Source organism: Centruroides vittatus, unplaced genomic scaffold, assembly GCF_030686945.1.
Source record: "Centruroides vittatus isolate TY-2023 unplaced genomic scaffold, ASM3068694v2 contig_351, whole genome shotgun sequence".
In the NCBI taxonomy this organism is placed as follows: domain Eukaryota; kingdom Metazoa; phylum Arthropoda; class Arachnida; order Scorpiones; family Buthidae; genus Centruroides; species Centruroides vittatus.
Window position 1 is genome coordinate 1,832,865 of NW_027122174.1, and position 27,283 is coordinate 1,860,147.

A 27,283-nucleotide genomic window follows, 5' to 3' on the forward strand; every position below is an offset into this window, starting at 1 on the left:
CTCAAAATGATAAAAAAAAAAATTATATATTGGTACTATATTAAATCTTATATGAAATAAAATTATCAAGAGAGAATTAAACATATACTCTCAAAATGAAAGTATAGAGGATGGAAGACTACCAAAGAAGCATTCCATTAAAATAAAACAATAAATGCACCTCTGAAGTTGAAATAACCAAAAGAAATTTAATCAGAAATTATTTCAACTATTTTTTTGGTCATTTTCAGCTAACAAAATACAATAAACAAAATAGAATTCCATTTGATAAAAATTACCAGGACAAATAAGTTTAAATTTACAAAATTTAAGAAAAATTCTTAATTAAAAATAGACAATATATAAAAATGTCTTGTTTGTCCTTTTGCACACACATCAGGAAATTAACAGTTCTACAGTGGAATCCACTTTTCAATTTAAACTTTTGTCCTGGTAATTTTTATCAAATATATTATTTTTTAATTGTATCATTACCAGAGGGATGATTTTAACATTTTGTGTGTTGAGGTGGATAAGTAGCTTCAAATGAAAGGTTGACTCCACTGTGAAATTGTAATATTACAATACATTATATATCTATAGATATTTACATTGTAATATTCTGTAATGGAAGATAGTGATTTATAATTAGTACTGGAATAGAACCAGATTAATAAATTTAATCTCAAATATTTCATTTACAAAATTTGTGAATTAACTTGAATAAGAGAAAGAATACTTTTATCACGATTTATAATTAAACTGCACAGTAAAACTTTGATAGTTAATATTAATTTTTTTAAAATATTTTATTTTGTTACTTGTTAATGTTAACAGTTATGGAATTTTATGATGATGATAATGATCATAGAATAAAATTTAGATGTCTCAGAAGTTCATGTCTGTGTGTTTAATATTGCTACTTTCTATAATACAATGTAAATTTATCATCATCACTATTATGCCAAGTCATATCATGAAACCTGCTTCAGAAATGGAAGAGATTTGTAAGGAATTCTACATGTGGCAAGCAGTCTTCAGATTACAGAATGCATCAGGTGTTATGATATACATTTTTGGCATAACACTATGGCTAGTAGAAGGTGACTCTCTCTGTAATGTACTAAAAGCTGATAAAGCTAGATCCATAGTGCTGATAAAAAATCAACTTATCTGGCTCAGCTAGATGAATACGTCATGACAACAAAGTATAGGAAGGTTAACAATTATGTTGACAGCCCTGCAACACCAGCTGGTAAAATTCATGCATACACCATTGGCTAAGGTTTTATGTTTAGATAATGCAACAGTCAATTCTCATGACACCCCAAGACTTTTTGCTTTTACAAAAACCCATAAGCTAGGAAAACAGCCATGGCCTAGAGTAGACAAAGCTTGATCACTCATTCCATATATTAGAAAAAGAGATAAGTAATCTGTCAAAAATTTGCCTAAGGGATTATGAGTTCTTCAGCACTGATTCAGAAAAGTTGGCAGCTAGATTAAATGAGTTTACATTATTGGATGATGAATTCATCATAGTGTTAGATTTTGTTTCCCTCTACCCATTGATATAGCCTTGTTTCTGTGCATTGCATGATTTTTGTATTTGAAAAATGAGGGTCTGCCCCACAACACCACAATCATATCCTAGAACTTGCATATAATTAAGTTCACACACCATTTTTAAATACTACGATAACACTTATACAATCATGCAGAGGCCCAATGGGTAGCTTCTGTCCGGACCTATGTGAGGTCATAATTCATATTCTTGAAAGGAAAGTCTAATCTGAATTACTACCAAACATCACACTACAACATTCTCGTAATATTGAGATCAAAACCAAATTTATATAAGTTTTTAGAGTAGATTAACACTAGTCCATATGGTCTCACTTTGAATCTAGATCAATGTAGTAATTAAGAAAATTCACATCTTCCTCTCATTTTGAGAAAGGTGTACAGGTATTCCTCAAGTTACGTTGCTCTCGAGTTACGTCGTTCCCGATTATACGTCGTTTGTCAAGAAAGTATATGGAAAAATAAAAATCAAGTTTAAATCAGTTTATTCGACTTTAAATCCGTCCGCCACAAACATTGAAGTCGTAATATCACTAGAAAAGCATTAAAAGCACATAAAATCATATTAAAATATGTACATTTATAGTAAATGTTAGTATAATCATCATAAATCTTAGAGAACGAAACATGAAAACATCTGTGTTTATGTATTGTCGTCTTATTTAGCAGTCTTTAAGTGCTCATTATTGGCGTTTCCTCCATTATTGGTGTTTAGTTACGACGTAAGTCGTAGTTTCGACTTACGTCGTAACTACACAAGTAAATTCGACTTACGTCGCCTCTCCTGGAACCAATTACCGACATAAGACGAGGTATACCTGTATATGAAGAATATATACCTTTCTCAAATATATATATGAGAAAGGTGTGAATTTTCTTTATTATATGATAGTTCCAGCTTACCAATTCAATAAATACAGTAATTCATCAGCACACTTTTTAGACCTAAACATCAATTTCAAGAAAGGCATCATTATCACTAGTGTGTACTAAAAACCAGGATATACTCCATTTTTTTATACCAGCAAATTTCAGTGACCTTCGTGTATAAGGTGGCAGTCTTTCAGGTGTTGGTAATATATGCATGCACATTGTATGCATATATGAGACATGAGAGGAACTTTAACACAGAAAGGATTGCAATAATGCATGAATACTCAAGAAGGCTTGTACAAAGATTGATGCAAAAATACATCCATAATAATGAGAAGCAACCCCTCTTAATCACAATGTACCAAGTCAGGACACTCCATAGAAATCCATATCCGTCATAGTGTGACTGCAGGGTCAGTATTTCTTTGGCACCCTGTCAGGATGACACCACTGTGTCTTTGTGGACAAACATGGAAACCGTTACATTCTCGTGTGAGCGGTTGCATATGTAGTAATTTAGGTTCGGAATGGAGATGGAAGATGTTCAGAAGAAGTGCACCTCACAACATTAGTCATTTAACAAATACCCGTTTATTTATCTAGGCCATCTACAGGGTTAAAGGCTTTTTATAGATTACAGTTTCATATCACCAGCCTATCGAACAGTTCGAGAGAGAGAGAGTTTACAAACTTTTGCGCGGCGGCAAATACCTGGAGTCTGAGTAGATCTTCAACGATGAATCGTCTCTGTTGCAGGAGTTTCAGAGTTAGGAGGATGAGAGTTCAAGGTGTTAATACAGGTACAAGTCCAGACGATTCCAGGCACAAATGCAGGTAGTCCTCTGGAATAATTTGGGTTGATTCCAGGTATGAATTCAGGTGTAAGGTTATGGAGCAGCAATGATGGGATGCACACACTGACAGGTTCTTGACTGGTGACAAAAAGCGTTAATTGTCATCGCCCCCTTCTTTTTATACTGGGGGTTGTTTTTGTGTTTTTTCCATTATCTCATTCAGAATTTAGCACTTTAAGTCCAATCAGCAAGTTTGCCCACTGACTGTGAGTCAAAGTGACACATTTGATGCATTACCCACCACGAGGAACTAAGTCCATGGGAAACAGTTTTTATTATTAAATTAATCAGATAATTTTTTCAAAAAACAAATGATGTAATATGTTATAAAGGAAACTTGTCCGAAATGACCCTTAAATTTTAAAGGTTCCTTTTCATAACAAAAGTTCGGTCCTCACAATAGCAGTTGACTACAAGACTGAGATTGCCCTTAGAAAAAAATTTCAAGAAAAGTAGATGCCAAACTCATCTACTGATATGAAATTTCTGTTTTACCTACTTTAATGCAACATTAATAAATTCAAGTTTTTTAACTTTTTTATAAATATTATACAGGGTGATTCAAAAGTCACAGAAATTTTTAAAAATTAATAACTCACAAACTATTTACAGTAAGACAATGCAGTTTTCACAGAAATGCTTAGAAAAAAGCGGGACTTTTTTTAGGCATAATAAAAATTTTAGTACCAAAATAGTTATGTTTCTTGCCATAGATGGTGCTGTAAAAAACTGAAATCATTTGTAAATTTGTTAAAGTAAGAAAAAACAATAAAAAATGTTCTTAGTGTAAGCTCTAGTAACAACTTCACAAATCATGTAATCTTATCAAGCACCATCTATGGCATGAAATGTAACTATTTTGATATTAAAATTTTTATTACACCTAAAAAAGTCCCACTTCTTTCTAAGCATTTCTGTGAAAACCACATCATCTTACTGTAAATATCAATAGTTTGTGAGTTATTAATTTTTAAAAATTTCTATGACTTTTGAATCACCCTGTATATGGTGTGCATAAATAATTGCATGATTCCATTACATTATATTGTCAATAATAATGAATAGAAATACATGATATTACCACCATTTGAAAGAAAGATATTTGCTGCTTTGTAGTCATATTAAATGCATTTGATGTGTGGCACAACAGATGCCCAGAAGATATTCCCATTTTTGCCAAACATTCTCAACTATGTCTTGTGTGATATTCCTGACAATGGCATGAATGCACTGCTTCAATTCCAGCAACATCATTGGAAGTGGAGGGATGTAAACATTGTTGGATGTCAGAGATTACTTAAATGAATACCTGCCAGGTTGCTGGATTTGTTGTGCAGCATCATGGACAAAACTTTCTGCACACAGCTACCCTGGTCACTGCATATCATAGTGTATGATTTCTTCCTTTGGGGTTTTGTCGAGGACAATATTTACATCCCTCCATTTCCAACAACATTGGATGGAATGCTGGAATTGAAATAACACATTCCATCATTATTGAAAATATTACACAACACACGCTTAAGAAGGTTTTGTGAGAATGGGTATTGTCTGGCCATAACAAAGATATTTTAGATTTCCTTCTTTGTCCACTTGTACTTTTTCTGTTGTTTATATAAATTATATTTTCTTTATAATCATACATTACCATCTATAATTGAAGTAAGAAGACAAATATAGTGGTAATACTTTAGGCTATGCATTTATATTAATATATAAATTAAGTGTAAGTTATATAACACTTTTTATCTATATTTAAAACAGTTTGTTTGATTTAAAAAAAAAACTAGCTTCCCAATTCTGTATGGAAGATATATTGATGATATTATAATCCTCTGGAAAACATCATCAGACCTAAGGCAATTTAAGATAGCTATGAACGACAACTCTTATGGACTATATTTGGAATTGGAGCAGCACAGTGAAGAAAAAATCCACTTCTTGGATATAGAAATAGAAATTAAGAAAGGGACAATACAAACTAGAGTCTATAGAAAACCCACAACTATACCATTGTATGTACATACCCTTCAATTCCTGTGACTCATATTCTTACAAAATAGTGACTTTCAGAGCTTTGGTAGAAAGGGCCTACACTCACTCTTCCACAACTAGCTATCTACAACAAGAATTATCATATATTAGAAAGGTCGCTAAAGATCACGGTTATGGCACCATAATAAACAAATTATGCAATAAATGCCTTCATATAAACAGTATGACAGATGAAGAAAAAGCACCAGGAAGAGTTGATAAAGAGGAACACAAATAGAATCCCGGTAACATACAACCCACAACTAAAAACAATATATAATGAGATTGCAAAGAAAAGAGGAATTAGAATTACATACAGAAGAAACCCTTCTATATACAATTTATTGAGAAACGGAAAAGATGCCCATAACCCAAACAGGCTTCCAGGAATATATACCATTTCGTTAATAGATGACAGGTGGCAGAGGCAATTGATTTACATAGGATCCACCAAACGTCCATTAGCCACTAGGGTAGGGGTGGCCAACATACGGCCCATGGGCCAGATCCAGCCCACGGGCCAGATCCAATGGGTTTATCCGGCCCACATAATGGGTTTATCCAGCCCACGACTAATTTTTCAAAATTAGCTACTTAACTTCCAATAATTGGTGTAATGGATTTGCGATACTTCTTCATGTTTTAAAAAAATTCCATTGTAGGGATTTACAACTTTTGCATTTGTCTGTTATAAATTTACACTATTTGAAGAACCAAAGACCCCACACTCACTGAAACTCATCTGCTATTCCGCCATGTCACTCTTTATGCTGACATATGACGCACAACGCCACCTGCCTGTTGACCTTTTATTTTTTAATTTTATCTTTTATTTTGCTCATATGTTTCTTCACATTGTAAAATGACATTGCACATGTGTCAGGAACCTGTTATTTAACATGATTTAATTTTAATATTTTGTTCGGCCCGTGAAAGAATTTTTCTTTCCAATCCGGCCCAGGAGCAAAAACTGTTGGCCATTCCTGCACTAGGGTAAAAGAACATAAATCAAATATCACCCACAATAAATGTACAATGGCATTATCTACATATGCGACAAACCCAGACATAACTCCGATTTTTAACAAGGCACGAGTTATCCATGCCACCCATCATCAGGAACACCTAAGAACTTTGGAAGCAATGGAAATATTCAAAGCAGATTGCAAATTAACCTGCATCAATTTTAAAGAAAAAATGAATCTCTCAATATCTTGGCAATATTTATTGGATGACAATCATAATTTATTATATGATGTGCACATCATATCTCCACTAGTAAAAATTATATAATTTTTTGAAATGGCACGAGATTGCCTTCCATATTTGAACATCTAGAAGTGAAGCACTCTCTGATTTAAAAACATTTGATTGTAAGAATCCAGTTACAGCAAATTTGGCCTGAAGAAGAGCCCAGGAGGAGCATCGAAAGCATTTGTCAATCCTATGTTTGGATTTTTCACGTTGGATATTGGTTACAGAGTGTACATTTTTTGCCTTCTATGACCCGGTGTGGGGGAAACTTATGTTTTTAGCATTAAAGTATTTACAAAGTTTTAATAATTTTACTATATAGTTTAAATTACAGAAATAGAAATTAATTGTTTATGTATAATGTATCTATAATTAATTTTATTTATAAATAATTGTATATTCTAAACTTATAATTTAATTTTATACTTTAATAATTTATAATGATTTTGCTTTAAAATTTCAGAAGGCAGAGGATAATGATAATGGTCTTTCTAAAGTGGATGCTCTTGTTGTTGGAGTTGGACTAGATGAGGAAATTGTATACAGTAAATCAACAGCCATACAGGTATTGTAAAAAGGGATTTTTAATATGTTTTATTTAATTGATATAATAATTTAAATACAGTGGAAACCCAATTGTCCAAACTTGATTGTACTGGGAGTCTTTCATATAATTCAGAAATCCATTTGTTTGTGTTTTAGGTACATCAAGAACTATACTTTTAAAGTTTCATAAATTATAAATACTATAATAAAATTAGTTTGTTTTAAAGTAAATTAATTCACTCAAAATCTAACATAATGTTACATATAAAGCATAGTTTTATATGGCACTACAATCAACAGATGATGATGTAATTTTTAGTTACATGATGAGTTTGGTCTCTGTGTGTTCACAATGCTACACATTGTATAATATTTGATTGCTTCTTGACCTTTCTACGTACTTGGGAAAAAAGACACAAAATTGTGTATAGTTATATCCTTTGTACAAAATAAAGTCTCTCGTCTTCATCAAGTGTGTTCCTGTATGATAAGTTCTATATTGTAATTTTGTACTTTTTTCCTCAAAAAACTATGCATTCTAGTTTCATTTTGTTTGTTTGTAAACCATTTCAGATAATTGAATTGCTACTATAATTATGGTATTAATGCATTTAAGTAATTAAATGGTTTTATCATTATTAATCTTCCATGGATATAAGTTAAAAATGTCTTATTCTGTTTATTTATAAGAAATATAGCAAAGATAAACTATATATCCTAAAACAAACAAATTGACTTAATTCATGCATTTTCCATCGATCAAATTCTACAAATGGGGTCTCAAATTAAATCATATGTCCTCTAAATGTACGTAAAACTACTGTATAGGAATTTGAATATATTTTGAAATGATCAAATTTATTAACAGTTTGGTGATTTTTGGTCAGTTACGTGATCACTAGTACTGTTGCATGTCTATTATTAGAATATTTTGTATTGCACAATAATTTGTATCTTAAATTGATCATCATAACTCATATACTGTAGACTCTCCCATATTTGAACTAATGTGGCAGGAGTGATCTGGATGTTAGAAAAATTTGGATAAGGTAGTATGATAACTTTTAAATAAAACTGTAGCATATGTGCCACTGTATGTATAAGAAGTATTTATTTTGACTTTAATGCTTGCTTTTGACAAGTACAATTAATTTTTAAAGTATTTTGTTAAAGCTGTTTGATCTGTTCTTCTCAATTTGCTGATGAGCTGCAACATCATGCTAATGCCTTATCATTATTATGGTTGATTCATTGTGTTCTTCTACACACTTCAAGGCAATCTTAATAAAAAAAATTAATTAAAAACTATAACCTGAAATATGGAAAGGTAAGATTCATAATACAGGTAGGCCTCCTACAATGCGTTTTCGCTCCAACACGGTTGGAAAAACGCGGAAATTTTCTTACAACACGGTTTAGGGTATTTAGAAACGAATTATCTTTCATATAACAGAAAAATCACAACGGATCACATAAGTGCAGTGGAACTTGATGAAACAAGCACAGATCTTGAAATAAGGCCAGTCAAACATTCTCGAACAACTATAACAAGTGACAATGAGGACTGAATTTGTGAGCATAACATTATGTTTCTTTTTGATTTTGACTTGAAATCATAATCTATTTAGTTTTTATATGATGTTGAATTTTATTTAAGCTTTTTATGTACATAAATTTAAAAAATGATGAAAATGTTACACCATAAAAGGCAGTTCTTCTCTTTTTAGAACTGAACCCCAGTTTTTGTAGTAAATTCGTGTCTCCTGTAACGCGATTTCCCACGACGCGGTATTTTCAAGGAATGTATCTACCGCGTTGTAGGAGGCCTACCTGTAATATGGAAATTTTCAAAAATTTTTGGTTGTTTTTGATCAGTCCAGATATAGGAGAATCTACTGTAGTTCATAAAAATATAATGCTTCAAAAATGTTTAAAATTTATATTTATAAAAACTTTTACATTTTATTACAACTGTTTGTGTTATCACATGCTTTGCTTTGACAATATTATTTATGAGCAAGATATTAAAAACATGAATTTATGTTACATGTTATGTGTTTTACTTCATATGTTAAAATTATTTAAATGCATACAGTCTTTATTGTTGTGGCAACAAAGCAGTCCACATGTTTTTGTGCTTTCTTAAATATCTATTTTACATTCAAAGCTAATAAGTCATTACTTTCTTTACTTCTAACAAATGATTATCATGTCAGGTAGACATCTAAAAAGTGCCATTGTCATCTTTCTTTTATATTAAGTTGCCAGTGTGAAAGAACCACAAAGAATTTTGGACATGCCATTAAAAAAACTAATTAGGACAACTTCCTTAAAATTTTATTGAGTTTGGCCAATAATATCTTTCATGATAATAAAAATTATACATAATGATGATAAAAATGATGCATCTACCAGAAATATTGTTTTCAAAGAAGTTTTGTGATGTATATTTTTTATAAAATATTGTACTTAATAGTTATTTTATTTAATTTTACTTTACTAAGCATTGTATAATTTGTCATTTTTGACAGACAACTTTACTAGTTATAATAAAATGAATATGTCATGAAACATTGGTATTATATCTTTAATCTAAGCAAATACTTTCATCCAAAATTAAATGGATTTCTTCAGGCTTGGATAATTGTTTTTAAGTTGTTAAGCCTAAAGAAATTTAATTTTGTGTGAAAGTTATATAAGATCACAAACCTTAACCTTATTTCTAATTTATTAGATAGTTATATAAGTTCGCAAACCTTAACCTTATTTCTAATTTATTAGATAGTTAAAATTCAATGTTTGAAAAAATATAATGTCATTAGTTTATAATTAGCAAATTTCCATCAAAGTTTAATTAACGCCAATGCATTAAATGATAAAATAATAAATGTAGAAAAAAATTAATTCTAAACAAAACTATTATTTTAAACAACAAAAGCAAAATAATCCAACCACTTTTATCCAACAAAAAAAAAATCTTCTGAACTTATGCCTTAAATCTATCTTAAAAGCACAACTTTTCTCAAGCCAATCACCTATTTGTTACACTCTGTGTCATCTGGGAATTACACCTTGGCTCACCTTTTGCTGTCTTTTAAGCATTGAATGTGACATTGCATGTATGATCATCTACATACTTATTTGTTACAATTGTTTTACAATTCTCTCTTACCAACAATTTTTTCTTATAATTTTTGACGAAATGTATTAATTTTGTTTCCTCAGCATGATGAAGTGCAATTGATCAGACAAGGCAGTTTTATACATTCTTACAATGAATAAATAAAGGATGTAAAAAACTGCCTTGTGTTTAATCAATTGCACTTCATTGTGCTGAGGAAACAAAGTACATAGGAAGACACAGTTTCAAATTTAATTTAAAAACAATTATTAGTGTTAAGTTGACTAAACTCCCTGTGACATAATGACTTAATGACCACCTTTTAATTTACCAAATCATAAATGCTGTTTTTGATTGGGACCTACTGACATAAGCAACAACAAATACAGGGCAAGGTTGTTTCAATGGGGAGTTTGTTTTGTTAGAAGGTTTTGCACCCTTTAACAAAACAAACTTCCCAAAAATAGAACTGAAACAAAATATAATGACTGAAGAAAATAAAATAACATTTGGGCTCAATTTCTCACAGTATTTACTTTGATTAAAGTTAGGTTGTACAATGTCAGTATTGTACTAATTTTGTTATAGCTTACATTTTTTTACATCCTGCTGGCAATCAATCAGGATTTAAGAAATAACGAGCAATTATTTATTGTGACATCATCACAATGCTGGGCTGAAATTTTTAATCATATTTTTAATTTATTTCATTTAAAATATATGCTTTTTACCTCAAATTAGTACTGTAGTGCCATGCCCCTGTACATCATACTTTTCCATTAGCAATGGAGTCGTGCCAGTCATCTATTAACTGCTTTCAGGGAGTAAGTAAATAATGAAGTAACTTGACCTTCAGTTTGCATTGAAAGTTCTCATATAGTTAATCGGGGCCTCCCGTTCCTACAGTTTCCATATCTGGTCTCGTTTTTCATCTGTCTACCTCTGTTCAAGAGATTAAGGAAAGACAGATGGACGAGAATGGAAATTTATAGGTCTACAATTTTTTCAAATTGCAGCCCGATAAAACTTTTATACAAAACATTGTTAACCCTTTTCCAGCCAATGTATTGCCCCCTTGTTTACGTTTATTTTGTAAAACGGCCAAGGGCAGTATAGGTCAGTCAGGCAATATTAATTTAAAAATTCACCAAAAATCAAATTATTATTGTATTGGTATGAAAAAAATCACATACATTTATTAATATCTTTCGTTTTATATACAATATTTTTCAATAATTTTTATTAGAGAAATTTATGAGAAAATAAAAATCATAACTGACATTCAAACTTGAAAATTTGTTACTTTTTGTCAAAATTAACATTGTCCGGTTACTTCATTCTTATTGGCACTGAGCCAGAACGATGTAGAATATTGTTTTGTATAATTCGATATAACACTTATGATGTACTGTACATTTATTTGTTGTGAAATTATTGTGCATTATATCATACATGTGCTTGAAATCAAAACTTTATTCTGCTATCAACTAATATAAGGAACTAATATACTTTATTCACTTCATATCGAATGAGATTATATACTCTTGTAATAAACATATGATTACCAGTAGCAATACATGTAACATTTTCTGATATTTTCGATTAAAATATAAATTAAAAATTAAAAACATATATAAAATATCAGAACTGAAGGGTTACAACTTGAGTATTTATAACACATTGATGTATTATAGCTGAATAAACTTATTATAGTAATATTATTGCATGAATATGCTAAAAATGAAATAAAAAATTATCAGGAAATGAAAACTTAAGGAAAAAAAGCATTAATTAAAACTTTTTAAGTCAACAAAACACCACCTGGACAAAAATATGTGAAACAGACAATAAACATGTTGCCATCAAGTGCTGACATCTGTTGTCGATAAATTTTATAAAAGTCGATTTTTAACAGGGTAACTATGAATTAGTACCCTGGCCGATGAGCTTAAGAATTAGGGTTACGACAGAACAATATTCTGGCCAGGAAAGGGTTAAATAATAAAATTAGAAAATAAAGCTTTTAAAGATAGAAGATTAAGACTTTTTTTTTTTTTTTTTTTTTGAAGACATCATTTAAATTTACCTGAATTTTTAGCATTTGTGTTAGGATCATTCAAAAAAGTTTTGAAGGATTTGTTTAGGATGGTATTTGCTTTGGAATTAGTGATATTTTTAATAAATATTATTAACTTCAACCCTGATTCATTTTTATACATAAAAGAAATATCTGCACCAATTAGTTGATTATACATTATTTTAATATTTCATTAAAATCAGTTACGATTCTGTGTTGATTTTACTATAGATTCAAATTATTATTTTAAATTATCTCACAATAAACTTTTTAAATATAAATTTATATTGCTTTAAGTTAATTTATTATTAATTTTTATGTAATGACATTGTACTTAATTAGTTATTATATTATAATACACATATTTGTGATTTTAATTTTAGACTTGGCTGTTGGGATACGAATTGACTGATACTCTTATGGTTCTTTGTGAAAATGAAATATACTTTTTAGCCAGTAAAAAGAAGGTAGAATTTTTAAAACAAATTGAATCCAGTAAAGAAAATGAAAATGCAGTTCCACCAGTTGTACTTTTAACAAGAGATAAAGTAAGTTAAATTAGATAGATTCTCTCTGGAATTTGAAAATATTTTTATAATGAAAATATCAGTATCATATAAAAACTATAAATATAAAATAATGTAATAGTTAAATATGAAAACTATTCATAACTGCTGAATAACATGCATTAAATTAAAGAAAAATTTTAACTAATTTTAAATGAAGCAGTATTATTGGTAAATAATAATTTAGTTTATGACAATTAAATTCTCTATTTGGGCGTTTATATAAATTATTTGGTTCCAACAACAGGGTTGAATTTATCCATAAGCTAAACAAATTATGGCTTAGAATCTCATGTTACAACTGTTATAGTTTAGGGCCACATGTCTAAATCCAGCCCCACTCTTCTTAGAGTTTAAAATAAGAAAAATTGCTCTATTAATTCATTTTGATTACATAAAATTAACCAAAAAATGCATGATGTGATTTAGGTGATAATTGGTAAAACATTTGAACTTAAAACAATTACTATTTTATTATGTGTAGAAGGGATTTTTATATAGTTACTTATTTTATTTATAGGCTGATAAAGATAAAGCAAATTTTGAAAAATTAATTGAAGCCATCAAGAAAAGTAGGAAGGTAATTACATAAAACTATAAATTTTATGGTTATTCATTAATTATAAGGAAACTACAAGAAATTATTAAAATTTCATATTCTCTCTTATCAGAAATGACTTGAACTATCTATATTTTAATGAAAATATAAATATTAAAATATATCTACTAGTAGATTTTAAAATAAATTGTTAAATATTCAAAAAATAAAACACTTACCGTTTTAATTTATGAGAAATTTTTAAGAATGTATTTAAATTAATATATTGCATTTTATTTGATAAAAACTATACTAGCCATTGCTCATAACTAAAAAATTTATTAGAAGTATTGTAATTTTTATCATCTTTGAGAAATATTTCTCAGAATTCATTCAAATGCAAATTAATAGATAATGTAGTAAAGATTAGTTTAGATTTACTAAAACAATTAATATATTGAGCAGAAATCTTTCTTCAGTGTAACAGAATGCACATGTTTAATTCATAACTTTAAAGTTTCTAAACTCTCTAATTTATTTAGTTCCATGATTTTCTGTTTTTCAATATTGCATTAGATTTTATTATTTAAATTTAAAAGTATTTACAAAAAAAAAATTTTTTTAAGTAGCATAAAATTATAGAAGTCTACAGTATTGATAATTTGACAAGATTTTAATATTACAATGTATTATAGTGAGGAATTAAGTTGTTATAATAATTTTTTCCATCATAATTAAATTTATAAAATGAAATAAATTTTAATTCAAAAAAACTTTTAGAATTTCAAAAGAACATTCCAGGTTGTAAAAATAAAGTTTATGAATATTATAAGAGATAGTCATTAATTATTATAATAATAATTTTTACAGGGAAGCACAATTGGTTGTTTTGTGAAAGACAAATTTCCTGGTGAATTTCTAGATTCATGGAGAACTGCTCTAGGAGCAGGGAAGTTTGAAAAGGTTTGTATAATTATTTTTAAATAATGGATGATTTTTTAAATTTTTTGTAATTTTTAATTTATTGATTCTTAATGCCTATGAATTGGTATTAGAATATTCTTAAATTTATAAATTAAATATTTAAATTCATATAATATATTGACTGAGATATGATATAATCATTACAGTATCCAAAAGAAAACATTTAATAAAGTTAGAGAAAATTTGCTTATAAAAATGTATTTCAAATGTTTTATTTTGATAACTGTAATACCCCCCTGTTCACACTGAGCATATCAATCTAGTTTGTGATCAAGGTCGGCAACTGTGCCCTTTCTTGATCGTTTCAATCTCTACTGAAACAAGGTTCAATCACAATTGACTCAAGAGAGTTCTTGAAACTAGATCCAGTCATAAGAGAGTTTCCACAATCCCATGCGCATGAGAAAATACAAGATGGCTGCGGAACACGTGTCAAGCTATCAACAGAGAAATAATAAAGATATTTGGAGAGACGATGAGATCTGTCTATTATTAGATATATTTCAAGAAAAAGTATTTATTTCTAACCAAAACATCCATTTTGTTGTTGGTGTTCGTGACTTATCACATAGTTATGTCAGTTTTATCATCATGTGCAATAGCCTGGTTCTTTTTAAGCGGACTGCCTGTGCAAACAGCTCGACATTCGACTGGCGACAGTTACAATCCAGATTGTAGGTAAATGAGATTGAAGTGAGTTGTGAATTGTGTGTAAATGTAGTGTAAGGGTTATATCATCAGATCTTGGTCAATACGTCATATAAACTTGATTTTATTTCATATAAGCTACACTGGAAACATTTATTAATCTAAATATTTATAGTGATAATTGAATAAAGAAACTTCATTTTGATTTGTTTCTTATGAAAACAAGATCTTATAGTAACTTAACCAATGATAAAAAAAAATGAAAATTCCTTCTTTATATGACTTAGTTGTGTTGTATGTGATCAACTGCATTAGAAGTTTGTTAATTCAGCACTTTTGGGATTAGTGGGGTGAATTGTGAAAATATCAAATTAACTAAGATTTTGTATTTTTGCAAAATTTGATAAGTTATATTATGTATAATATGCTACCTGACCATTGTAGACACATTGCTGTACATTTTGTACCAGCATGTTCTGCTTTGTTTCTAATTTGCATATTCTTTAATTAGTATGAAGATAATACAGTACATGACTATACTGTGCTAAGATTGATATTTTTTTATTTATTCTCTGCCCTGTGTGCATAAAGAGGGCCTTTTTATGAATCTTATTGAAGGTTTTGTCCAGGCCTACAATAGGGAGGCAGGGCAATAAGGGACAGAGCCTGACATATCCGAGATAAATCACCTGCAAAAAATTCCTGGGATTTTGACTGCCCAGATTTCACTTGAGTCTCCAGAGTGATAGGCTGATGCCTTAAAGCTTGGCCATCTGATCTCGCTAAGATTGATTTGTAAAACCTGTAAAAATGTTAATGATCATGCTACTGCACAAAATTAACAATAATAATGATTCACAGGCATATAATAATCATCTAGGTATATACTATGTTTTTGTCATGGGTCATTAGTGCACTGCAAGTCAAAATTTTAATTTTTGAATACTAGCATGCTGGATTATTATTGGACAATTCTAGATTATCAGCTACTTTTTATATGGTGCTGGATTATTGAATATTTGGATTATCAAGTGCTGGATTTACAAACTTCTGCCATATATTACTAGGAAAATATAATATACATAATAATGTAAAATTAGAAATAGTATTTTAAATTTTATGAAAGTATTATAGAATGTGATGCTTAAATAGGTGGATGTAAGTGCGGCTGTAGCATATATCATGTCACCAAAAGAAGATGTTGAGCTGAACACTGTCAGGAAAGCATGTCAGGTCACTGTTGATGTCTACACAAAGTATCTTAAAGATCAAATTATGGAAATTATTGATGCTGACAAGGTGGTTTTCATTATATTTTTAATATGGTTTATATTTTGTATATGTTGTTTTATTCTAAGTAGAATTATATTGTGAACATTTTTATTGAGACTACCATAATTTTTAGTTTGCAAAAATTTTAAAGCAGTGTAAATGCCTGTAAGATATAAATTAAATAGCTATGCAAACAATAAAATGAAGTAGTAAAACTTGATTTATCAATATTTAACACAAAAGCAATGTCATCTATTAATAATTATTAGCATTACTATGCTAATAATATCTAATTATATAAAGAAACATAGAATATTTCTATGTTTTTTCAAATATAATTGATATGTTACTTAAAAGTAACTTGTTAAGAATATTTATTCCAAAATTTGTTTTTGAAATAAACTTGATTAATGTTGACTGATTGACATAATAAAAAAGGTATACAGTCAAACCTGTTTTATATGCGAAAAACAAAAGGTTAATAATAGTTATATTTATTCTAATTTGTGTTGTTTAATTAAAATACATACAGTTAACAGAAAATATTTTCAGAGTTTCAATAGAATAAGATTACAATACAGTTCTACTTAGTGAAAATTCTTACCAAATACATTATTTATTAGTAGAAAAATCTATTTGAAATTAATAGAAAGTTAATAAAAATTAAAGTCGATAACTTAAAATACTTTTATCATTATTAGATAAATATCACAAATTTAAAAAAAAAAAAAAAAAACATACATTAACTGCCAATAGGAATTTCATTTCCATTTGGTAATATTACATGTTAATTGAATCTGATGATTTGAGGATTTAATTCAAACTTGCTTATGTTCAAAAATAATGAAAGGTGAGGATTTCACATAATTATAAATTAATCACATAATATCTTGGGTATTAACATTTTAAAATATAATAATAATCTTAAAATTGAATATTTCTACAACTTGATATTTTAATATAACATTTTTATTTGAAACTTATTTTTAGAAAGTGAAACATTCTAAGTTGGCAGAAGGTGTGGAACAAGCTGTTAGTGATAAAAAATATGTTAGTGGTGTCGATATTTCACAAGTTGATTTATGTTATCCACCCATAATACAGTCTGGTGGTAATTATAATTTGAAGTTTAGTGTTGTTAGGTGAGTTTGTTTTAAATTTTATTTTATGAAAAGTATGTATTTCAGTAATTCTTTTTAAATTAAAAAGAGCATAGCTATTAATTAAGTAGCATATAGATTTAAAAGAGCTTAGATTTAAGTAGTATTCTTTATTACATATTTTTACATTATTAATAATTTTTACTTTTTGAAAGGTTTTTGGTTTTATTTGCATCATTATAGCATTATATATAATAAATTTACTACGTAGCCATTGTATAATGCCAATGGAATTGTTTGTTATTGCAACAATAAATAATAGTAATAAAATATTGAAAAAGAAATCATAAACTGAATTATCAGCTCTAACATAGTTACAAAAGTGTAGGAGAAGCTTTTTCCTGAAATGATGAGATGCATATTTAAAAATTTTCTTAATATTGAATATCATATAGTTCAGTTTTATGTAAATGTTAGATGATACTGAAATATTTTAGATACATGAACTATTTTTCAAAGTATTGTATACAGTGTTAGTACTGAAACAAAAAATATTTATTTTAAATTTTTATAATTATTTAAATGTAATCATTTTTTTACTATATATGCATACATATATGGTTGTTTTATGCTAAGCATTATCACATGATATTTATGCTGTACTTTAGAAGAGTAAACCACCACCTTAAATAGCAATATAATTTCAAACTCAATTGTTTTCAGCCTAGTTTATAAAACACCAAGAGTTCTTTAATATCAAATTATAGAATATTAAAAGTTTAGAATAATTGGGAAGAAAAAACATTAAACATTAGTTGAATTTTAATTCAACTAAAAAAATCTACTTAGATCTAGAAGTTATATATTAATGTAATAGTGAGGTTGAGGCTGAAGTTTTAAATGCTAAACCATGTACGTCGGACGTTCAGCGTCGCTTTCCTGTAAACCTAGAAGTATGACAATGGCATTTGGGGAAGTCAGTGGAATCATGCTCGACATTCCAAAGGCCATTGTCAAACTTCTAGGCTTACAGGAAAGCAGTGCTGAACATCTGATGTACACGTTTTCGCGTTTAAAACTTAGGTCTCAACCTCGCTAATATATATGTAAATGAGAATGTTTGTTCATTTTCTATGTAAACCTATTTGACCAATTGCTAGGAAACTCAGCATTTACATTAACATACTTCTAACTTAGATAATGTCCATAAATATCACCTCAAAATAGTGATTAGATTTCTATATATTGATTAATTTCAGTCTACATTTGTTTTTCTGGGTTTACATTTATTGTGATCTATTGGCAAAAAAATTTAAGGAAATAATAAACTAAATATAATTCTTAAAATGGATATAATTTTTAAAAATGTATATTATATTCACTTGAATTACTGCTACAGTGATATAGCACAAATTAATGTGCTATATCACTATTGTGACTGGTAGCACATAGTGCTTTTCTGTCTGGAATCGAAAGTGTTACCTCATGAAAAGTTTATAAGTATTTGAAGTTGTGGGAACGCCGGAGGTAGGACGGAGTCATACCTCCCTTTTTTTTCTCGGCGTTCAGGTCGGTAAGACCCAACCCACTGTCTAGGATGGCTAAATTTATCGTAATATCCCGTTTTATCGGGATCGGTAATTAATTGTCAGGTCAAGTGGAGGAAGTGTGGGGTCGTCGATAAGAAAAAGGCAATATCCGTAGTAGCAGGACAACACAGATAAGATTTATTAGAATAGAGAATCGATTACATCGGAGCGACGCATTCCGTCCCTAATCGCGGGAGAGAGAGAGCTCACAATTGTTAGGGGATTCATACCTCTCGGTTATCGACTACGATCGAGAATGTTCTTCGGCTCGGCTGAAGGTTCTTCGGGCGTCTTTCCTGGCGGTGCGGCAGGTGGGCGGCAGGATCGGCTTGTAGGCGGAGGCTCCGGCGTCTTGGAATGGCCTTCGTACAGGACTCGGGTCAACGGGTCGTTCCCCTTCCTCCGACCTCTTTCTTAGATATCTTCCCCCTTTATATACCCCCGGTCCCTTCCGTAACGATCACCAATCGCGATGGAGGGTGGTGACTTGAGTTCCATGACTCAGGTGGGATCCGGAGAAGGAGGGAAGCGGGTTTGACGGCGGAAGACTGTACATCCTTCGAAGCTTGATCGTTATCGCGGATCTCAATCGTTATCTCCCGAGGGGATTTGAAATAATGAAAATTTAAAATCGGACCGGCTCAATTCGGTCCTCACAAAGTTTTATAAGTTTTAGTTTGAAGTATTATAAGTATACAACTGAAGTTTTTCATTTCTGAATGGTATATTCTTAATTCTAATAAGTGCCCTCCAGTAACCAAGTGGATGTTTGGGCATGGCCAATGGACTGGAGTTTTCTAGGTTTTCTTCAACCAGTAATACCTAAATAGGGACCAGCTTCACATAAGTCTTCCCAGGATGCATTCCCCTCAGCACATTGCTCATATATTGCATTACTGTAACCAAATAAACCAAACTAATTCTAATAATGTTTTTATAAATTTGATATTTACAAGGACATGTTTCCAATGTAGTTTATACAATCTATTGCAAAAATATAAACACTTTATTATTACATAAAAGCAATTATTTTCACATTTTTATAAGACTTTTTTTATTTAAACAAGTCATACAAAGTCTTTCAGACATTAAGGTTAACAACTTTGATCACATGCACGGCCATTGCAACCTGTCTAATATGGATCACTTTTCAAATATTAATAGTAGACCAGTACTAATTAGTAGTTGTTGACCGTCCTCTCTTCCAGGAGGAGGTCAACTACTGCTTTTGGTCAAATTACTCCAATTCCCTTCCACAGCAGTCCCTTCTTTTTATGGGATCAATGGTATGGGGGCATGCAAATAGGAAAATTATGTAATACAAGGTTATGAGGATTCCAGGTTTAAATATTTGGTTCTTCTTTTTGTTTTTTGCAAAATTTGGTTCATTGGCAAATTACCATTTGATATTTGGCTGCAAACAATACATTTTTTTAGAGTAAACATTAGAAAATATTATATCTGAAAAATTTAAGATATATTTTAATTCCTGTCTACCATTGAAAGTGTGCCATTTTGTACCATTTAAGTATCATGATAAACATGACAATGGTAGGCTAAAATGACCAAACTCTTTATATGGTTTTCATGTTTGTTTGTTATATTGTAGTATTTGATTTATATAACTACAAAGATTATCTTACATAAAGATTTATCACACCAAATGACTAGTCTAACACACATTTTAAAAATTCTTTATTCCTCTACTGTACACAATTTAAAGAATTTTTAAAATGTGTTAGATTAGTCACTTGGTGTGATAAACCCTTACATAAGATAACCTTCATGGTTATATAAATCAAACACCATAATGTAATATAACAAAAGGGTTATAAATACAAAATAATGCAATAAATATATAATGTTTCCTGTATTTTTGCCTGGGCAACACTGGTCTTACCAGTTAGTATTTTTACACTCAAAATTTCTTACGACTTGATCATCAGGTACAACTAAAGTTCCTAGTCAGAATTTCGGAAATTACAATCTGATGAAAACTCAAGATAATTTGAAAACAATATTAAAATCTTAAACTTGAATTTGTTTGCAAGTTATTGTTCCATTGTGCATCAATTTATTTTTTCAAAATTTATTAAATTCTTTAATCAAAACTTCTACAGCATTTCAAAATTGAAATGCTTGTTAAGAAGAGGTTTACACAGATTTAGGTTATCAGCACAATATTATGTTTATATTCTTGGCTTGCATTAATATTTTACATTATTTATGTATCAAACTGCTATGTAGTAAGAAAAGTATTTACTACAAAGTTAGTAAAACTGAAATTATTAGAAGATAGGATCATCTCAAGAATTATTTTAGAGAAAAATGACAATACTTTATGTAGACTTAGGTTTAACATGTACTTTAACAAATGAACTTAGCAACATAAAACTTAGTTGAGAGTTATTGTTTTGGGAAGAAAATGTTTGTGTTTCTTTTAAGATTGAAATATTGTAAATGATAGTTAATAATTGCATTTATTTTTTTCAGTGATAAAAATAACCTTCATTTTGGTGCTATCATATGTGCATTAGGAGCACGTTACAAATCCTACTGCTCTAATATAGTTAGAACGTTGCTTGTCAATCCAACTCAAGAGCAACAGAATCTTTACAACTTTCTAGTCACTTTACAAGAAGAGATTCTCAACAAACTTCAGGATGGCGTAAAATTATGCGACGTTTATAATGCAGCTATTGCTTTTGTTGAAAAAGAGCACAAAGAATTGGTTGATAGAATGACTAAAAATATTGGGTGTGTATTTTATTATTATTTCTAAATGTCAGAATAATGTTATTGCATTGTTATATTCCTTTTAAGTTCTGAAATTATTTGTAATAACTCAAAGTGCATTTCTATGGTCCTTTTATACTAGTAAAAATCAATAAATATTTTTTCACAATTATGCATTTAATGTAAACTTCCTTAAAATTCTGACACTTGTATTTCAAAGAATTTTTAATAAAAAACATGCAGTATTTTAAATTTAAAAAATTATGGAAAAAAGCATAACACAGTATGCTTAGTTTCATCTGTTTGATGAAATTAAATTAAGTGCCTACTAAAAATGTCTATTTAATTTTTGTTTTATAATTAATTTATAATTATTTGAATGTTTTAAGCTTTTGTGTATTAACTGTTTAGGGTAAAATATAGTAAATTGTTAACAGTCGTTATTTTAAGATATAATCTGAAAATTCTCAAGAATCAGTTTTTCTTATAAAAATGCTGCATATAGATATTTAATGACTTTAGATTTTAAACCAAATAAATTAGATACAAATACTTAGTTTGCAAAAATAGAAAATCAATTTGCAAGAAAATAATAATAGAAATTATACTGTTTGATTTAAATTAAAGTATTCTGTGTGATTGGGTTGAACTTTTTATTTCCTTAATTTAAATATTTTAATTACTTTAAATTTTTCTCAATGCTCTTCAAAATATTTTTACCTAATGAATAAACAGAAATATGTTTTAAAACATTTTTAAATTTTGTATGTAAATTATTGTTTTTTAATTCAATTAAATTCTTTTAAATAGATTTGCTACTGGTATAGAATTTAGAGAGAGTTCTTTGGTTATTACATCAAAAACAACAGCAGTTGCTAAGAAAGGTAAATTGCACTTGCTTTGAGAAATATTTTTTAAAATAAATTATATATATTTTATGATAAACTAAATCTGTTATATTTATCATTTTTAATTACTATTAGGAATGATGTTTATTATTAATGTTGGATTCTCTGATCTTGATAATAAAGGAAGCAATGATAACCAGTCTAAAACTTATGCTATTTTTATTGGTGATACGGTGGTTGTTAATGAAGTATGTTTCAAAATTAATTTTAATATAATATAAAATTAAATCTATATAAAAGCATGTTAATTTATTCTGATTTCATTTCAAACAGAAACAACCAGCCACTATAATTACAAATAGTAAAAAGAAATTGAAAAATATAGCAATATTTTTAAAAGTAAGTTTTTGAGCTTTTACGTGTTTCCTTTTTAGTAAGGAGAATGATGCATTCAATTCACATATTTGGTATTTTTTAATTTATAGGATGAAGAAGAAGATGAGGAGGAAGAAGAAGATCTAAAGTCAGTTACAGAAGAAGAACCGTTTCTTGGAAGGGGTAGACGAACTGCAATTTTAGAATCTAAACTTAGAGTAAGAAAAAAATTACATATTTTCTGATAATTTATAACTTTTTCTGTAATAATTGCCAAAAGTTTTTACATTAGTCACATTGTATTATATTAGTCAATGTGATAAAATCCATTTTAGAAATTATCATCATTATTAATTATCAGTGATGCTAATTATTTATACTAAATGAAATTACTATTATCCTGCACTACTGCATGTGATTACATGCAGAAGTGGCAATTTTGCACATATAGTTCTCCCCCTCCAAATTGATTTACTTTGCTGTGCTTCTATGATTCTTGTGTTCATGCTGTATCCTCTCCATTTGTATACAAATTTTGGGCAAAAAAAAAAAAAAAAAAAAACATTTTTTCTGCTTGTCACACACCCTCAGAAAATTGCTGCCTTCTGTATATGATTGCATACAATCTTTCTTTATTGTGACACATTCACATGTTAAATGCAGCAATCTTCTGCTCTAATGTCATTAAATTAACGTCATGTTTTAGGTCTTACATGATTACCACAAGAGTTTTAGCTATGCATTACATGATGACATATGGTCTGCAACTCTCTATGACCTTAAATGCTTGTCTCCATGCTATAAGTTACAACAGTTTAAATGTTTTCATGGTTTTATTTCATTCCCAAAAAATACAGTATGGTTATTTTATTGTCCTTCTGAAAAACATCTCAGTCCTCCCATCACTATTTCCAGCTGAACTTGTTTCACATTAGCCCTTGAAACTTTGTGATAGTTTGGGCTAATGTGAAATGCAAGAAATGACAGTTACATACACTGTACTTGTGTGTGAAAAATCAGCAGAAAATCATCTTGTCCTGTATAAAAAGGACTGCATGTGCAAGTGTTAAAAATTAATGTCATCAATTCAATCCACTAAACATTATTAATATTTTAATTTACTTCTGATTTGTTTTCTTAAACAATCAGAAGTAGCTATTTTTTTTAATGTTAAAAAATTCATAGTGGTGCTATAAAAATCTAACGGTCTTTTATATTAATAATTTAGAATTTTACCCTAATGCCAATGTTGCTAAGTCCAGATTGAGAATTCCCAGTTTTACCGAATGTATTAAATACTTTGACTGTTTACTTTTTTACATATACTTCCATGGTTCCATTTGTTCTTATTGTCTGTGCCTAAGAGTTTTGCCACAAGTTACTTGTAACCAAACTTGGTTTTTTTTTAACCCCATCTTTTATGCTTTCCATTTATTTCAGATCATTTTTGTATTGATTTGTTTAGAATATAGGCTATGTGGAACAATCTCTACACGAAAATATTCTACATTTTAAATACATTTGTGAATGGTTACTTTATAATATATAATCATTTGTTTTTATTACGTATATTTTTTATCATGTATATTGATTGTTATCCTTTTTTATTTGTCTTTTAATCTTTTGGAGGGAGGATATCAATTGTCTTGTGACATTTTCTTTTGTATATGCAATAAATAAATAAATAAAATAAATTTTCGATTTTTATTATAGTATTTATATTAAAATAATTCAACTGGATATTAAGATACCAAGCATTTCATAAGTTTAGAAAGTAGATGGGGGCAATATTTGGTTAATGTAACCCTCGGTGCCAAGATGGCGGTGCTTCCGGTCGCCATCTTGGATTGGCCCGGAGACTGCGCGTTTAGCGCTATTTTGATCGGAGATCACGTGTCTCCGAAAATATAATAATCTAAGATAAATTATTGATAATAAAAAAAAACATATCAGTTAACGATTCCTTTTTTATATTCGATCCTACTATTTTTCCCCTAGCTTGGTAGATTCCAATTTCATTTTTTGCAGGTCTTTTCTTCCCTAATGTTGTCATTTATGCTACAGCCTTAGAGGAGTGTTTGGCTGCCTTTTTATTCACATTCGCTGTTGCCTTTTCCTGTTCCCTCTCTATTTTCAGTATTTGCTTCTTATTAAAGTTCGGAAGTAGTGCAGACGGAACGTATTGTAGATCAAACCATTTTGAAGTTTTCCCAGTCCCCGGACACATCACAACCAATTGTTTTGTGAAAAATTGGAAACTGTCTTTAGGTTTTCTTTATACTTATTCGATCGGATATATGCTTCGAACAGTGCCGAATGCTGTAATTCCATTTTGCCGTACATTTCAAACAATTTCAGAGCCAACCGAAAGACAAAATACCACCAAAATGGACATTGCCAAATATGCTTTTGAATGTTTCCTTCGTATGCTGAATACTTACTACCACTTTTACGAATCTTAGAAAACACGATTTTAAGTCGCTTCTAGAGTATAATTTACATGTTTTAGCACGGGAGTTGCACCTTGCACGAGTTCGTTGTAGTCCTAATTTTAAAGCAAATTTAAAGCCATTATTAATATCATTGTTTAAGAACAATATATTTACCTTTTTAACTTTTTTTGGAAAAACTATCGAAAAAATCAAAATCAAAAATTCCACTATAGATACAACGCAACACTGTCAGTATCGTCTACCTACTGGTTAATTTGCATATTTTCATGATAACCTGCCGTCTACCACGTCATATTTTACAAATTTGCATAATCTTTAAAATTCTTTTTTACGTCACGTTAAACGTCATTACGTATTACGTCAGTAAATTACACGATAGCTCCCTCTATTGCTATTACCTCACGACACCCGGATTAGAGATTACCGGAAGCGCCGCCATCTTGGCACCAAGGGTTACATTAACCCAATATTTTGTACAGATAAAATGAAGACCCGATACTGTATTTGAAATAATTGTCAGGGAGAGAAAACAATTATGACAAAGAATAAGTAAAAAATTTTTACTCAGTAAAACTATGTAATCATGATCAGTAGTTCAGTTGACAAAGAATTTTTTTTTAATGTAAGAGAGAGTTTTCTTGAACTAGTATCTTTCAAACAAAAATTTTTGTTCATTTTTATGAAAAATAACTTTATTATTGACAGAAGCTGTTGTTAATTTTTAATTTTTTCAAGCCATAAAATTATTGCTGTTAAGCGATTTCACTTCGTATCTGATTCATTATCATTTAAACATTTGCAGACTTTATACAAACCACATACCATATATATTATTTTAAATTTTTCTCATTTTGCTTGCCAAGTAAACTCTTTCAGAACAGTATTTCGAAACAAATTTCTTTGGATTTACTAAAATTTTCAGTTGTTATAAGAAGAAAAACTTTTTATTATAGATTTCAACTTTAATTTTGCAATTTTGTATCTCTAAAATTTTCTTAAATGTATAATTTGAAAATTTTTCATCTAAATAAATTAGTATTTTTGCATTTCATTGTAGACAGAACAGCCTTCAGAAGAAAAGAGAAAACAACATCAAAAAGAACTTGCTGAACAATTAAATAGAGAAGCAAAAGAAAGATTAGCACAACAAAAAGGTGTTCAAAAAGAAGAAAAGTGAGTTCAGTAGTAATGAGTAGTTAAATATCAAAATTAAATTAATATTTATCTTGCAAATCCTATTTACAAAATTTTATTTTAAATGAAATTTAAGCTTCACAAATTATTCATATGGAAATTTGTTTTATAATATAGTGTAACTGTTATTTTTTAATTCTCTGACATATGCTTGAATAGGTGTTTAACTTTCTAGACAGATAAATCTTGACAGTAGTTTCTGTAAAAAAGATTTTTTTTTTTTTTTTTTTAGTGGCAAAAACAAAATTTGAAGCTATTTTATTCTGAAATTTAAGACATTTTAATATTGTAAAAATGTATTTACATAATACATTTTTAAAAATTGTTAATACATATTATTACGTTAATTGAATAATATTTTTTATCATCTTTAAATTCCAAGATATTCTAAATTTTATTTGCTTTCAGAGTAAGAAAATCAAATATTTCTTACAAATCTGTTGGTCAGATTCCTCGAGAACCTGAAGTTACTGAATTAAAAATTTTTGTAGGTTAGTAATATTTTCAATACATATGTGATATGTATATTTTATTTTACTTAATTATTAGTTTAAGTTTAAGTTGTTAAATAAACTGTGATGGTTTATGTGGATTTTTATCTGAAAATTTATTTTTTACATAAAATTAGATCTCACATAGAATTACACAAATCAAAAGA

General features: G+C 29.1%; 1 protein-coding gene across 1 annotated transcript in view; it reads left to right on the top strand.

Moving 5' to 3' along the window:
- The window catches only part of dre4 (SPT16 homolog, facilitates chromatin remodeling subunit dre4), a 54,416-nt gene that overhangs the window by 8,406 nt on the left and 18,727 nt on the right, over positions 1 to 27,283 (top strand). The window contains exons 2-14 of the mRNA XM_067269510.1: positions 7,042 to 7,143; positions 12,706 to 12,870; positions 13,409 to 13,468; positions 14,297 to 14,389; positions 16,211 to 16,357; positions 17,321 to 17,472; positions 21,513 to 21,776; positions 22,566 to 22,639; positions 22,739 to 22,851; positions 22,937 to 23,002; positions 23,089 to 23,196; positions 26,489 to 26,604; positions 27,034 to 27,116. Of these exons, the coding sequence (XP_067125611.1) occupies positions 7,042 to 7,143; positions 12,706 to 12,870; positions 13,409 to 13,468; positions 14,297 to 14,389; positions 16,211 to 16,357; positions 17,321 to 17,472; positions 21,513 to 21,776; positions 22,566 to 22,639; positions 22,739 to 22,851; positions 22,937 to 23,002; positions 23,089 to 23,196; positions 26,489 to 26,604; positions 27,034 to 27,116 (1,543 nt within the window). The remainder of the gene's footprint in view (positions 1 to 7,041; positions 7,144 to 12,705; positions 12,871 to 13,408; positions 13,469 to 14,296; positions 14,390 to 16,210; positions 16,358 to 17,320; positions 17,473 to 21,512; positions 21,777 to 22,565; positions 22,640 to 22,738; positions 22,852 to 22,936; positions 23,003 to 23,088; positions 23,197 to 26,488; positions 26,605 to 27,033; positions 27,117 to 27,283) is intronic.